We start from the raw sequence: 15,817 nt of genomic DNA, 5'->3' as shown, positions 1-15,817 counted from the left end.
ATCTGGCGTTCAGTAAAATTTCTGTTTGCAGAGCTTCAACAAACCCTTGCTCAAGTGTTGTTGTGAATGCATGTAGCCTGTGATGTAATGTATTTACCAGAGTTGGCACCCCCTCCACACGCTAAGCGTGCTTGCCTACTGGAATGGAAAAAAAAGTCGGAAAATCAGAGAGAAATAGTATGAAGTATGTCTATATCAATTTAGGACGGTATAGTGATAACTTTTATGCTTCACCGGATGGAAGACAATTACTAAAATGCCATTAAACCTAGAAGATAGTAAAAAGCTGTGGTGACTTTGGGACACATTTCAGATGTAGTTATTTCATATGCACATAATAATGTGTAAGTTAACCTCAGAATTTTTGTATTTGTTCACAGTTGTGAAGTGTTGCTAGTTAACAAGGACAACCTTCTTTGGGAATGTTGCGAAAGACTGCCTTGTCCAGACGTTCAGAAAGCGCAAGTATAACAAGACTAGATTTTTCGGTTCCGTTTTGGGGGAGTTTGCTTTTCCTCCAAGATGTTTTGAGCACGGCAAACATTCCTCACTGCCTTCTTGGTATGTGACCGCCTGTGCAGTAATGGTAATGCGGAGAGAGACATTCGTTGTATGTGTGCGCTATTTAAATACTGCATTTACTACTTAACACTGCGTGTTAAACGGGAAACAAACTCTACAAACAGTGCTCCTAAAACCTCGGTCTGGTCATTAAGTGAAAGTGTGGGCCGGGAAAACCAGCTTGATGCACAGTATGTCCCCAATATTGTACTGATTGCATGTTCAAACGAATTTACCCGATGCCGAGTTCACGAAAAAAATGGCTATTTTTTGTTGGTTCTTCTTGGTACTAAAGGCTTCCCTCCAAATCCTTGAAAAAAAACTCAGGAATATGTTAATCGGTTTCATTGTATATGTGAAAGGGGGAAGGGTGTGGAATAAACCAGTTTTCCAGTGAAACCAAATGTTTAGGCGCATGCTTTGCCAGTGTTTCCAACTTAAGTGTCTTCGGGTTTTTAGGTTTCTTGCAACTAAACTACCTCGACACTTTAACATAAGCCAATAACATAAGCCAATAACTTAAAACATGCATATGTTGGTGTTAAAGGCCCTTGTGTTCAATTCACTGCATGCCCTGCAGAGAACGGCTAGTAAAAGGTTCCTGCATTTTAAAAGTGGCGACAATTATAAACCGTATCACCGAATGCCACTAATTTGAATGGATAAACCTCGAAATCAATATTGATTTTTATAACTGTCGAACAAGAACTGTACTTGAAAGAAATATAATCAAAAGAGAAACTTGGGTTCTGCCACCAAATAAATGTAGTGTTGCATGTTTTGCACTTCAGGTGGCGACCAAATGAAGACTTCACCCTCTTGTGATGGATAGATTATATGTACACATATTACACACAAAAGCCACCTTACAAAGTCAAAAAGCCAGAAAAGAAAATAGTGAGTTTGACAGCTTGAGGCCTGAAGATGTAAAATCCAGAAGGCTAGCAAGATGAACAGGTTCATCTAACTCATGTGACACCACTGGCTATTTACATGTTCAAAGGTTCTCAAGGGTGCCACATAATCACAATGCACAGCTTCAAATGTTGAGTAAATTGTTCGGCCTGCCTCATATGCATCTGAATTGAACTCATCCTTTACATCACAAAGATTCAGTGAATAATAGGATGGCTTGTGCTTCCCAACAAAGTATTTACAAACAAGAAAGCCAGTCCATATTTCAGTAAAAATGAGAAGGTTTAAGTAATGGTTTTAGAGATATACACTAATGGTTCAATGTTGGAAAATGAATTTGTTGATTTTAGGGACTGGTGGTTCTCAGCGCCGGGACGCCTCGTTGCTGGGGCAGCTGTCGCGCTCAACAAATGGATAACATAACATAAGGATGCACATCAATATCAGAATTATTTACGGATCTAAAAACAATGTATGGATTAAGATGGGGAGTATACCATGTCAGAATATATCAAGATTTTTTTTTTTTTTAAGTCGCAAAAAAGGTGCAGAATTGTTGCACCCACGCAAGGAATATAGAAAAAGCATAGTACACTATCCCGATTATTATATAGTATAACAAATTAACAAGCCTTCTAATATAAAATTAATCAAATATAGGTGAAAAAAATGTTTAAAAGCAAACTCGAATATGCACAAAATGTACAAGTGAAGCGCATTGTAAATTTCGCACCAAACTGTAGCTCCCCTCCCCCTTGCTGTTGGTAATGGCAGGAAGCGTTCCTGCTAAATTCATGTGTATTAAAACACTTTCAAGACATCTGCTGACTCACAGGCATGGTCAGTAGTTACTCGCCCACATGTTTTACCCTGCATTCTAATTATAATCTGTCCTTGGAGTCTGGCCAGTTGATATGTCTGCTCTATTTACAAAGCATCCATAAGAAAAATCCATGGTTGCAGAGAAGCAATAAACACTGCCACTGTGACTTAAGAATGTTCGGTATGTCGAAGGAGACAAGTATATAAGACGCTCCCCCTCAAGAATCTGCAGTCTCCTCCCTGCCCGAAAGCAGTAAACAACTCGGACATGTGGGAACAATGGAGGGCACCAGAAAGACCAGCTGAGTTTCAGAATAGTTTGACTGTTTTAGAGCCTGTGATAGGGTAAAGTTCTCGATAAATGTAAGAATGCTTCCCAAAGCATAGCCAACTAATTTTTAAAATTAGTTCTGAACTGGTGCTGGATAACTTAAAAACAGTTACCGCTAGTACAAGTCGCAGTAATACAAACTTCCTTTCTAGCGGGAACATTATATCAGTTGAAAAATGTATATACATCTTCAGAAAGATAAAATTACTTAAAAGTTGAAAATTCCATGTAAACACATATTTAAACAAATACAATAATAAGCCAAATTTTTCAAATGAACAATATTTTCTCAACCGAAGTATCTTAATAACTTGTTCAGGTTTAAAGAAAAATGAGATTCCCTCCGTCTGAGAAAAATCCCAGGAACGGAGTTTACACTCGCTCTACCTACATTATTGTCGACACCGGAGTGCCATGGTATGGGAGAGGCCCATATTGTAGATGGGCCGGTTTACACTACAGATCGTGAGCGGTGAGGGCACAGCCAGATCCGCAAAACTTCCACAAAGAAGAGTGGGAGACCCGACCATTACCGAAAGTAACTGTAGAACTTCTGAACCAGACTACACACGAACATTAGCACTTATCAGCCCAGCCATATTAGAGTCAGGCTGAAAGTCCACGCGCTCTCCTTAAGTGACGTGTACTGGAGGACGTTGCCAGAGGATGGAATGTTTTTCCTGCCCCTAATATGGCCGACGCTTTGGACTTCACCACTCCCTCTTGTTGCCGCCAAGACGTAGAAAGAGCGTAGCTTTTGAAACGAAGCCCCTAAGACACGTTTAATGTTGTCGTAGAGAATGCGTTGTTAACGCGCGTTGAATTACTTGCCAGGTTATTTATCCACATCTACTATCCCGGTGTCTGCTCAGTCACCAAATCGCTATTACTGCGTTTTTGTCTCCGGGTTTAAATGTGAACTGTATTCGTTAGTCCAGCCGCTGTCCAAGTGTTTCTGTTTTTTTTGTTCGGAAAACTACTTATTCCGGGAAAACGCAGCGGGCCTTACACCACAAAGACCTGCGTGTGAAGGTACATGTTGGACTCTGGGTGTGGTGCAACGGTGTCCTACTTTTTCGTGCAACTCAGCGTCACCCGCGACCGTTTATTTTCTACTGCGCGGTTTCAGCGTCAAGCGTGCACAGTGACGCACTTAAATTATTGTTTGGTAACCCTCAGGAAATCTTGGACAGATGCCGACCTCTTAAGGAAATGTTTACAGGGGATGTTAGAAGACTACTGAAGTGCTAATCACACATGCCGGGTAAACTAATATTATTGCATGTACAGACTGGAGGCTTTGCCAGCCACAGGTAGCCGTCTCCGCGGTTGGTATTCCTCTCCTTATTTAAGCGTCCTATCTAACTACGGTTCCCCTCTAAGCTTGATTGGGATGCAATCTCTAGGCAAGCCGGAAGGTCAAAGCGTGTTTACAGACATGCCACCAAGTGTACAGCAAAAAATTGCACCTAACTGCTCTGCCGAACGCTTACAAATACACCGCATTTGTAGATAAAATAAGTGCAAGTTACCTCTTTAGTCTCCGTTGCTAGCGCGCGCATCGCCCACCATCTTCCAGAAGCTTCCTTTCATGTCGGAATATCCCAGGGTGCAGTAAATAGTGCCCAGCGCTGCCTTTGTGTAGTGTTGTTTCATCGCAAACAGCTGATGTGAATAACTCGTATCACATTCTCTCCTTATTACCGCAGTGATTCGCCTTTCGCATTCTTCCAGAATAGCTCAGTGTAGCTGGGTCTCGCTGAAAGCGGGTACATTTTTGCCACACCGTATTGAGCACTTTATTTTTCTCAGCGTGCTCTTTATTTGTGGCAGGGCAGATGAACTAACTCCAACGCCTCTAAGCTCCCCTCCCCCTCTCTTTTCCCACAGCCCTGTGAATCGATCAGATCTGAGAATGCTAAAAAGTTGCCATTAAGAAGGAATCGGCCAGGGCTCAAAATTGTAAGAGAAAATAATCCTGGAACTTTCTCTAATTAGACGTTTGGAGCGAGAAAGCAGCATCTCCAAAATATATATATATTTCAGTAAATCGCTTGCTAATGTTGCCAATTTTCCGCAAGCTACAAGTGTAATGTTCTCTGAGCCATACATTAAATATACACAGCGTGGGCTGGTGTTAATGTGCCTATTAAGGAATGCAGTAGGTATATTTTGTAAAAGCGAATAACGTTTTTCTGCTAAATTATTTTAAAGATGCCATCTTTTTAAATATATATATAGTCCTTAAAAAGATTAGCCTGCTGGAGTTAGTTGATGCAAATAAAATCAGAAATTCCAGGGAGTGAGTTCAGGGAAACAAAGGTATGACTAACGCAGCGCCACTTTATAGTGAATTGTTTTGTTGTACTCACTGGAGAATATAGTATATGCTCATGTTATATGTGCATTTGTCCTGTAAATGATTGGAACCTGTTGATTGATTGTCGAGTTTCTCGGCATTACTGGAGCAGACCCTATTTCAGTGTAGCCTAATCGAATGAGGACAACACCGCTTGCACAAATGTATAAAGTCTGCAACTATACAAAAGACAGGAACGTGATGCAACTATCTGTCTCGCGTTCTGTAAATGTGCATGTTATTTATTTGTGCATATGATAGATACATTTTGGACGGTTCAATTTAAAATAAAGCCAACTAGCAGTTCATCTCGATAAAAATACCTCGCATAAAAAACAAAAGTAACATGAATCTAGCTTTAGAAGGAAGGGGTCTTTCTGCAACTGTGTTCCAGTGGAATGTAACCATTAAGCAGATGTAAACATGGTGTGTTTACTCAGCACACAAGAGAAGGCAATCTTTTACCCCATGGTGATTAGGCTGTCCACTAACCTGGGAGATTGGCTCTCCGTAATTAAATGTGCCTGTAACTTCATATGTAATCTCTCCCTCCCCCAAACTCCACTCTTGTCCTTTGCTCCTCCCCTCTCCCCCCCCCCCCCCCCCCCCTCCCCTTCCCTCCCCTCCAGCCACTACAGATCTCAGAGATTGGGAATGCCAGAAAACACAGGCCATCGCTCACGTCATTAAAGTGATTTGCACCACTTTGCTAATTAAGGACAAGCTATAACATAATACTGGCATGTCTGCAGAAGCCTTCCTACACCACGACTATGTTTTATTTTCCAGTTCGGTGTTCGAATACGGAAGAGTCTCGGGCTACTTGCATATACTTGGAGTTTTGTTATCACACGTCTGTTTAAAAATGCACACTTTGGAGCCCTTGCAGGACAAAGCCTCGGCAAATCCTTTTACGCCCAAGGATTTGCAAATTTAGAAAGGCTGCATTGAATTCAAGATGGGTCAAGGGGCAAAAAAAGGGTAGGAGGTCACTGCATTTTGATTAAGGGTCAGCAGACAACATGGCATGCAGGATGTAGCCTCAAACTGCTGTTAAAAACAGCATTAGAGGACAAGACGGAATGTAAGATGCTGAGTGTTCTGCAAGAATTGGAGTTGTTTAGGTTTTTCAAAAGAGAATATGCAGCTAAAAAGGAAAGGTCTGTGGAATAATTAGCTGAAAACAAACGTGCTTTTGTTTAAAAGGAACACCAACTTGCAACAATAAGATTGTTTCCCCTATTGCAGATTATCGTGGCTTAATGTAAATTAGGATGCTTGTCTATATACCTAGCAGTATATTTATACAATTATTTGTCAAGCAAGACAGTATAACAAAGTGAGAAAAGGTTTTAACATTTTACATTTGAGTTCGGGTGTTTACATTTGTGGCAGGCCAGGTGACACTAGGACTTTTTCTGGGGCTTGGTTTAAACGCAAATTTATACGCTAAATATACAATTGAGTGCCTCTGTACTTATAGGGGGTCTATGTTTATATAATGGGTGTAGATTGGGCTCTGTATGCACAAATACATAGATCTGGTAATTTGTGTGTAAACAACTCACAGGTATATGTGGGGTTGTTTGTTTACATGTTTGGGAATGTATACTTTAAATGTGCGTTGGATAGCGTTTCCACACACTCGTAAGTGGGACTTAGTGCTTAGTAATATATGTGCATGAACTGTGTGTATGCATACATGTGAAAAAAGCGTGTATATTTGAAAGCAGGACGGCGTGCACACATGCATGTGGGACAGGACTGTGAGCACACATACAAAAGGCATTCACGGTTCTAAACTCTTCCACACCTTCTATTGGAAACTAATTGGATTCACTTTAAGTGCTTTAAAGTAAATTTGCGATTCCGAACAAGAACAGATGAACAGCTATTTTCCAACTTCTTGGAAGGCAAACGTGGGAGGTCTCTCTGGGGGTTGGTTTTACATCCCTCAGCTGATTAAGGGGCACGTAGAATACCTTGCTGTTGGATGCTTCAACGGTGTTTACCCACACCCTGCTCTAAGTTTGTATCACTCCCACATGCTTCTTTGTACTAGTTTATCTAGCAGGAAATACCATATACCACGAGTGGTCACTGCTGTACAAACTATGCAAACACTATAATTGTCTGCTACGTTCCTTTATATCTTTATTGTTTGAGTTTACCTTTCCGATAGTCTAGCCTGCCATCCCAATGCCGGTGCTAATACTACACATTTCTTTATATTGATATTCACTCAGGAACATCACACGCGTATTAAAGGTACTGTATTAAAAGATATGCCGAGCTCCAGGTTTGCGTCTCTTTGTAAACGTTTGCTTAGTCTACATTTTGTGACACCTTCCTACCTGTGGCAAATGGTTCCTTACGCATCAGAATGTTTAGGTAACTCATAGAGATTACATACATTACCCATTAAAACTGTTCTCTCAGAACACGTCATTTTTAAAAATTATTATTCTTTCTGGGATTCAGGAAAATAACGTGCACTGCCACAAAGAGTGGTCGTTGTTGAGGGAGGCCTTCTTTGTGCATTCACAGCTACCTCCAATTCCTTTTATGTGTAGGCACAGAGGTCTTTTATCTAACTCGTCCCCAAGGTGACTGCAGAAGACCCAAGACGTACTGATGGCCAGTGCAGATCTGTCTGACAAAGATAACTCCCGAAAACGAGGGGTAGATTCAAAGATCAATTCAGCTGGCTGAATGATGTGGAGAAAGGCTTAATTACTGAAATGGAATAGCAGGAAGTAATATTATGCAACAGCCTAAGACGTTTTTGACATGCTTGTGCTCTCATTGCATCTGCTCGCCAACCCCAGAATATTGTTTTCAAATGCTCACAATTCTTTAACTAAGGTTTCAAATGTAAATTGTGACTAGAATAGGGGTACTTTGTTTTCATGTGTAATGCAACAATTCTCTTCAACTGGCCACATTGACGTGTTACATTTCCAGAATCGGAGCCCTTACTAATAGTTCGCAATCCGTTTGCGAGAACGGATATTTTGCGAGCCCTTGTTGGTAGGTTTGCGATTGATAGTAATCTTTATTGCAAAGTCCTGCCCGAAAACAAAGTTTGCTTTTGTAGTTTCAGACAACAAGGAGACCGTAAACGGGTGTGTGTGTGTGTATGTGTATGTATATATATATATATATATATATATATATATATATATATATATATATATATATATATACTATTATTCATATGTGTTTTTACTAGAGGGCTTACCAAACCTTTTTTTTATTCAAGTCCACGTTATACGGCCATGAAGAATGGGGGTGTGAGGATGTACATTTCTGCAATTCGCTATGAGTGGAGACCTTCTGTGCAGGCTTTCGTGATTAAATTCTACCTTCTCGCGATTGTGCTTCCAACGTCGCCTTTTCAATCTCGATGCATCTGCCGCCTCGTGCATCTCCGATTTCCGGGATGCAAATGCTGCCCTTAGAGACAGTACAGCGCCTCCATTGAAAGGAAGAACGCCTGCACCCCACGGAGTCAAAGTTAAAAGAAGCTGATTTTGCAACAGAGCGATTTTACCCTTAAAACGTTCGGTGACCATCAAATAGGTTTTCTGAAATCCTAGCTGCTTTTTGATGCAATTGCCGAACCTTCTAGTTTTTCACCAAGTTTTAAACGTGTGGGTTGGTTTTCTTTCGCTTGCATGTGGGATCCGTATATCGGGTTGATAAGCAATACATGGGTGTTACGACCTACTGTAGTAGAGAGCAAACACCTTTAGAAGGGCAATAAGAGCGACCTCACACCCTGGCTCGGTTTTATGTTCATGTCGTGTTTGCTTTTCACTGCACTAATGCATTTATGGGAAACAATGAGTGCTTCGGACAGAGTTCGTGTTTGAAACCAGGGTGGGGGCGCCCATATCTATTGCACGCCCATAATATGCAAATTTTGCAATGCAAACCTGCTTGGTTTTAACATAAAATGGATGTGTAGTTTTTTGGTGGGAATGCGAGGTTGCATTTGACAACAATGGCCAACTTACTTCTTAAATGATCATTTGTTCGCCTGTTTTATATTAAAATGTATATTTTTTTGAAAAATGCAAATCTAGTCTGGATATATAATGACAAGCCAGACCCAGAAGCATAAATAAATGGTTTCAGGTCACTGGCTTGTGATAGGGCACCGTCAAAGCTTGTAAGTCAGTGGTTTTACGTGTATCTATGTTCGAAGCACATTGGTTCCTTTAGGTGTATGTGCCGTTTTTCCCTCTGGAACTGTAGGCAATTAGCCTATAAGAGATGTGAGCCTCTGAAAACCTGAGCAGACAAAGGACATAGAGCTGACTGCTCGTGGCACGCTCCAGTTTCAAAATAGTTTTGCCCCTCATCTGCCTTGTTGCTCGCCTGATGTTTGGACCAACCCACATTTCAGAAAATACATGCAGAGGCTGCATTGTTAAAGTACCTCCGTTCTCCACCGTGATAACATGCGAGGCAGTAGCGCTGCCTTTCACTCCAAGGAGACAGCGTACCTGGAGGGAAGGCTGCATCGGAACTAAAGATGTAAGTATTTTCCTTTGTTAGGCATGCACAGATTATTCTATATCCTTAGAGGAATAACCTACGGTAGTGTCTATCATATTTGTGTTCTGATATTCCACGTTATACACTTGAACTTTAATAAGCGTCAGCTATAGAATAGAATGACAATGTAGGCTGTAAAATCAGCAGGATTCTAATTATTTTATTTTTTAACTGGGCTCATTTTAATGAAATTGGCCCTACAATGTAACAGCACTAGCAGTTGACAAACAAACCCATCAATCTACACACATATATACACACACATATATATATATATATATATATATATATATATATATATATATATATATATATATATATATTAGAGAGAGAGAGGTGTAAGTTTACGTGTGGAGGAGACAATATGAATGAGACTATGCTAATTACCGGGAGAATTTTGGGGGAAGGGGTGGAATATCACTTTTTATTGCATCACCTGTCAGCAGTGCCCAATCAGCGCGGGCTTAGGGGAAATTAATTGTTGGCGGTGTCTCTGGGCGATCTCAGTTCTCTGTCATTTTATTTGTAGCCGAGGCAGAAGTGGGAATAGCAGCTGCAGTTCCTTTTCCCTGTCTGCCCATTTTCACCTTCTCAAAGGGGGATCTGAAATTTAAAGCACACAAAACAAAAACATGCAGGGGCACGGTTGGAACACGGAATGCTCTTTAGTTTCTTTATATTTTTGTACGTTAAAACTTGTTTTTTTTCCTCCTGGACTTTGGCAGCAAGTTGCACAGAAATAACAGTATGTTGTTCTATTAGCAGGATGTCTTGTCAAGAACAACTGGCGGAAAAGTATTCACGTATTTGATGGCGTCGACTGTGGGAATAAATGCGGTGCAAGATATGGGAGATCTGAAATCTGGCTTTGAAGAGGTGGACGGCGTTAGACTCGGTTATCTAATTATCAAAGGAAAGCAAATGTTTGCCCTATCCCAGGTTTTTACGGACCTCTTGAAAAACATCCCCAGGACTACGGTCCACAAACGCATGGATCATTTAAACGTAAAAAAGCACCACTGCGACCTGGAGGAACTGCGGAAACTTAAGGCAATTAACTCGGTGGCTTTCCACGCTGCCAAGTGCACTCTGATTTCCAGGGAGGACGTGGAGGCTTTGTACATCTCTTGTAAAACGGAGCGAGTTCTTAAATCAAAAAGAAAGAACCCGAGTCCTCGTCTACCGGCGGTGGAAGTGCAAGATGAGCGAACCGAACCCCAGTCGAGCTTCTGGAAGCAGAGAAATATCTGGCTGGGTTTGAATGAACCTGCCCCGTCGCTCCCAATAAAGCAAAAGGCCGCAGAAAGTCCGGGCCGCTGCGCGCTGCCTCGAGCGCCTCATCTACCTCACTTTCTGTGTAAATACAGCGACCGAGTCTACCCGGAAGTTCCCCGGCCCCCCTCCAAAGTTCTCCTAACCTACGAAAACGCAGCGATCACCAGCAACTATGTGGCATTTCACCCCAGCCCGCCGTTCTTTCGGAGCGTGGCGTGCAGCCGCCGTCCTGCGGGCTACAAAGCGGCCGCTGCTAACCAGCCCAAGCTCTGCCTGTCGCCGGACCTCCAGCGCAGCCACAGACGGAGGCCCCGCGAGGGCAGCAGGGGCTGCCCCCGCGGCCTGCTACTGCTGCCCGAGGTGCACGCTCTGAAAGCCGTCCCCGGGGGCTTGGAGACGCTGAGACTCCAGGAGGCCTGCGCCGCCCAGTTGTTGCTTCCAGCTACCCCGGGCCCTTACAGCAGCGAGTCCGAGTCCAGCTCGTACTCCGACCATGCCGAACGCGACTCGGACTTCGGCTCCAGCCTGTCTAGCAGCAGCAATTCGGCCTCCTCCGTAGAGGAGAGCCCTTCAGACTCCAGCAACTCGGACGAGGAAAGCTCGTCGGACTCCAGCTCGGCCTCTAGCCAGGCCTCCCTGGAAAGCATCCGCTTCCGCAGGACCTGCTTCTCCAGCCTGGCTGGCAAGCCGCCCCTCGTGTCACAGGCCAACGTTTTGTACCATTTGTCCAGCGCCTCGGCAGGCCCGGGGGTCAGCAGAGCGCCGGAGGCCCGGACTGCTCTGTGCGACATCAAGGCTGAGTCGAAGGACAGACCGGCCACCACGTGCCGCACCGTTCGCACTGGGACTCCTTTCATTGAGGTAAGGAATGACAGGACGACCGGGATCACATCCCTACATTCAGCCGTCCCTAGTTGTGGCAAGAGAAATGACTCAACAATGTACCGCGTTACAGAGGGGGCCTCTTCACCCCGCCCAAAGAAAACAGCATTCACACCGCAGAGCACGCCGACGGAGGCAAGGGAACGCCTCCAAGCAACTGTTACACACTGTGCCGACAGCAGAGCCACCACTTCCAGGGTACCGAAAAAGGATTCTTCATCCTCAGCCCCTCCAGGAAATGGACCCAAAAACTCTTGTTTTAAGGTCTCTTCGAACTCGCACCCTTTTCCAACACTCGTGGATATAGTTACCGGCCCTGCCAATTCTTACCCTGATGTGCCATGCCAGCTCCATGTTAAAATCAAAGTAGAAGATATAAGTGCGAATGGAGATTATGAGATAGAAGGTACAATACCTAAGGTGAAACACGAGTGCAGTGTTACCAACGAAGGCTTTTACACTGGTTTAACTGATCACAAGACAATGGGGCCTGCTGTCAGGGTCAAGGGAGACTTTACATGCACGAAGACAAAAAATACGTCTTTAAATGTATCAACCAGTCAGCCCGAACCCTCCATTCCGGGGCCACTTAAACCCGAGGATGGGGAGTACAAATTTGGTGCCAGGGTAAGGAAAAATTACAGGAAACTTGTGTTTGGTAAGGGGCCTGTGTCGATGGCACCGTCTTGCACACAAAACCTAAGTCCAAACACGGAGCCAATCTTGCCTGATAAAGCAGAGGTTTGCGAAGAAACACAGGACGAGTTTACAGTTACTAGCAAACGTAGAAGGCTAGCCCTCAATTTAACAGCAGTGGCGAAAAGGCCGTTTAATTTCATGGCAAATTTCCCTTGTCCACCGTCGCTAATAATTGGTAATGATGGGGATCTGCTGCCTGCTTATTCACTGAATACTACACATGATGCACACACTCCTAACAGGGTCCACCCTATATGGAAATGGCAACTGGGCAGCTCCCCTGTCCCATTGCCACCAAGTCACAAATTCAGGAAATTATAGTTTCTATCACATTTTTGAGACCAAACATTTGCAAGCTGGATGTTGTGCCCCTCAGCTCCAGCAGTGGCTGCATTAATATGTTCCCTGGAGTTTGCATTGTTTGATGACAGGAACCTATTTATACTTTCTCTTGCAGGTTGAAAATTGTCCTGGTGACATTCCGCTGACCACTTTAATTTCAAGAACCGAGTGCAACTCGAGTCTTGTAAGTGGAGCGTGGAAACATTTTGCTGTTTAAAATGATATACGGTCAATGGGCCTCAACTTGGTTTCCTCAAGTAATTGCTGATATGTTGAATGACAGTGTTTAAAATGAGCCATTCCTTGTATGCACTTGATTTCGAATTATGAGCTGGAATTCTAAATGGCGTTTAAATTAACGTCCCTTAAGATGCATTTTGCACAGTATACCTTTACCAGCTCTATGTGGCAGTTTATGCTTTACTGTTTACCTACTAGGTAAGGGGGGTGTCCCTTGTATCTATGAATTGTACTTGCTGTTTTCAGGGTGAGAAGTCTGTCATTTGAGGGGACCTGGGCATTCAAAAGGCTAAATCACAATAAGTAATAGTGCCCTTCTCTTCTGAATACAATCCGTAAAATGCCTAGTCATCCATTCCAGTGAGGCAGCTTCCTGTTGATCTGATTTGTCTTAAATATGCTCCTGTTCTCCCCAGACAGACAATTTACATTTTTGTAGAACAAAAATGTCTTGACTTGAATAAAAAAAAATACATGTGAGAGTGAGTGTGTATGCTAGAGAATGACACAGGCTGACGTTGTCCTGAAATGTATATCAAACAGTTCATGGATTGAAACAGAATTCACGAGTCCCCAGCGTGTTCAGCGACTATTTATCAGACCTCGAAACTTGAGATATTGTTAACAGTGTATGTAGCAGGGGGAATTTTATATTGCACGGGACAATCGGGGGCAATATTAATATTTGCACTTCACTTTGTAATGGTAAAACGCGTGAACTTTTGGAAGATGTCTTCGGCAGGCCAGTTGTGATGTTTTTTGTGGTGAAATGGAAAGAGTAAATACATCGAGAAAGGCGAGTTTTGGTTGTATTTTCATACAACTAGTCTCCATTCAATAAATGTGATGTTCTCAGATTCCAGTGAGCTTTAGCATGATTTTTGGGATGATTGGAGTAATGTAACTTTCTGATTGAGGACCTATTAAACTGAGGTTGATCTGCACGGAGTGCTAATACAGCTGCACTGACATGTAGAAGATATATTCAAAGTTCTATTAACTTTGTAATAAAATTACCTATATAGTTAGTGTGACTGATACAGTGCCATTCCGGAAGGGAAGAGTTCCTCACATACCAATGGCATTTTTCCACGTATATGCTGGGTGTGTTTCTCATATACCATGGCAATTTAGCAAGTGTATGCTCAGTGTTTATTTTTTAACTCTGAATCCAAGCGAGCAGCCCATTCATCCAACGATTATCTGCCTGCCACTCTTCGAGCCTATTACACAATTTGAAGCTTAAATATAACTACTTACAGCCTCCCACACTTTGTATTGTGACCTATAGAAGCTGTTGGCATTTCACCACCTATACTATTTTCTTCTACGTGTGTATTCTTCTGCTGGGGCCCCGTTTTTATGGACCGCATCCCGAGTGATTTGAGGTTGTCATTTAATTCGTGCCCCTTAGTGCTCAACCAGTATGTTAAAAATTAAAATCTCACTTGGATCACTGCCTCCCCGTGCACGAGCTCTGATAGACATACAAATACTAACACATGCAAATCCTTGGCTGAGATACAGGCCACAATTGAATAGTAAACTGTGTGAAATGAGTTGGGGGAGGGTGGGATTCTTACAAAAACAGCACTGGGAACTGTAATGCTTGAAATGCTCCCCCCTCTCCCCCGCTCTGACATTCACAAGACAACTCTCCAGAATCAGTGCTTCAGTTCAGAACGGCAAGCCAAAGGTGTTCAAAAGTATCCCTTCACAGAAATCCATGGTACAACGCAGGCAAACAATTCTGTAAAAAGCTGACCGAATGCACACATACTTTATAGGTATGGGCCATGACTAAAATATAGGTTATTACCAAGATCAGAAGACAGAGGTGTTTCTTGAACTGATTTTTAATCGATTGTTCTCTTTCTCACCTTCTCTCCCCCCTCTCATTCCTTCCCTTGACCATTTATTCATCACCCTTCCATTTTTCTTTCCCTCTTTCACTTTTCCCATTATTTCAGTGGTCACAGCACAAAGATCTCATCTCTTCCTTCTTCCTCTCCCCATTTTCTTTTCCTCTCTCCCCTTATAATGGTTTCTTGCTTCTAAAGAGTATCACAGTAATATCTGCATATTAATTGCCTTCCTCCAGTACAAGCACTTGTCACTTATACATATTTACTATGGGGTGGCTCTTCTCCCGAGCAGGTCTACCATGTGCTACTCTTTTAAAAAAAGACATGGGAAATCATTATACTCTTGGTCGTCTGTTCAGGAATACAAGTTCATTTCTTAGGTAGCCAGCATTGAAAGAAATATACCGATACCACACTAGTTCGCAAATTGGGTGTGTTTTTGCTACACCTGATTTGTGCATTGGTATTCTAGATACATAATACCCATGTATTATGTATCTGGAATATTAATGCACAGAAATTACACAAACAGTACAACAAAAGAGAGTAAGTACTGGTATAAATACATTTAAAATCATTCTATATCTATCTTCAAATAAAAAAGGAGAGCAACTCTCCAGGTCTGCACCTAGTAGTAAGTGTAAAAGACTGGTGTTTATTTTATTGTGCATTAGATTAATTGAAATGAATTTGTTATTGCGCTGTATTGATCTTTTTTTTAATTATTATTAAGGCCACAGGTGTGTGAATTCAGCATTGCACCGAAGGTGCCTTTCTGTGATTCATTCATATTGTACAAAATGGTACATTTTAGACGTTCTTATTAGATTTTACTTACAGCAAGAGCTTTTATCGAGTTGTTACCACCGTTTTGTATATGCTTACCTTTCTGTTCCTAGATGCTTTCTGTCCCTCAGTGCCTAGAATCGAATTCAACAGCATTGAAAACAGGTTGTTATGGGA

General features: G+C 42.5%; 1 protein-coding gene across 1 annotated transcript; it reads left to right on the top strand.

Moving 5' to 3' along the window:
- The first annotated feature begins 9,374 nt into the window (after positions 1-9,374).
- On the top strand, positions 9,375-13,845 carry SKIDA1 (SKI/DACH domain containing 1). The gene is made up of 2 exons (XM_086941677.1): positions 9,375-9,530; positions 10,314-13,845. Exons 1-2 carry the CDS (start codon positions 9,375-9,377, stop codon positions 12,726-12,728), a joined length of 2,571 nt encoding a protein of 856 aa, XP_086797803.1. The 3' UTR covers positions 12,729-13,845.
- Positions 13,846-15,817: the final 1,972 nt, after the last annotated feature.

Source organism: Lissotriton vulgaris, chromosome 10, assembly GCF_964263255.1.
Source record: "Lissotriton vulgaris chromosome 10, aLisVul1.2, whole genome shotgun sequence".
In the NCBI taxonomy this organism is placed as follows: domain Eukaryota; kingdom Metazoa; phylum Chordata; class Amphibia; order Caudata; family Salamandridae; genus Lissotriton; species Lissotriton vulgaris.
This window is presented reverse-complemented; position numbering and strand designations above follow the sequence as displayed.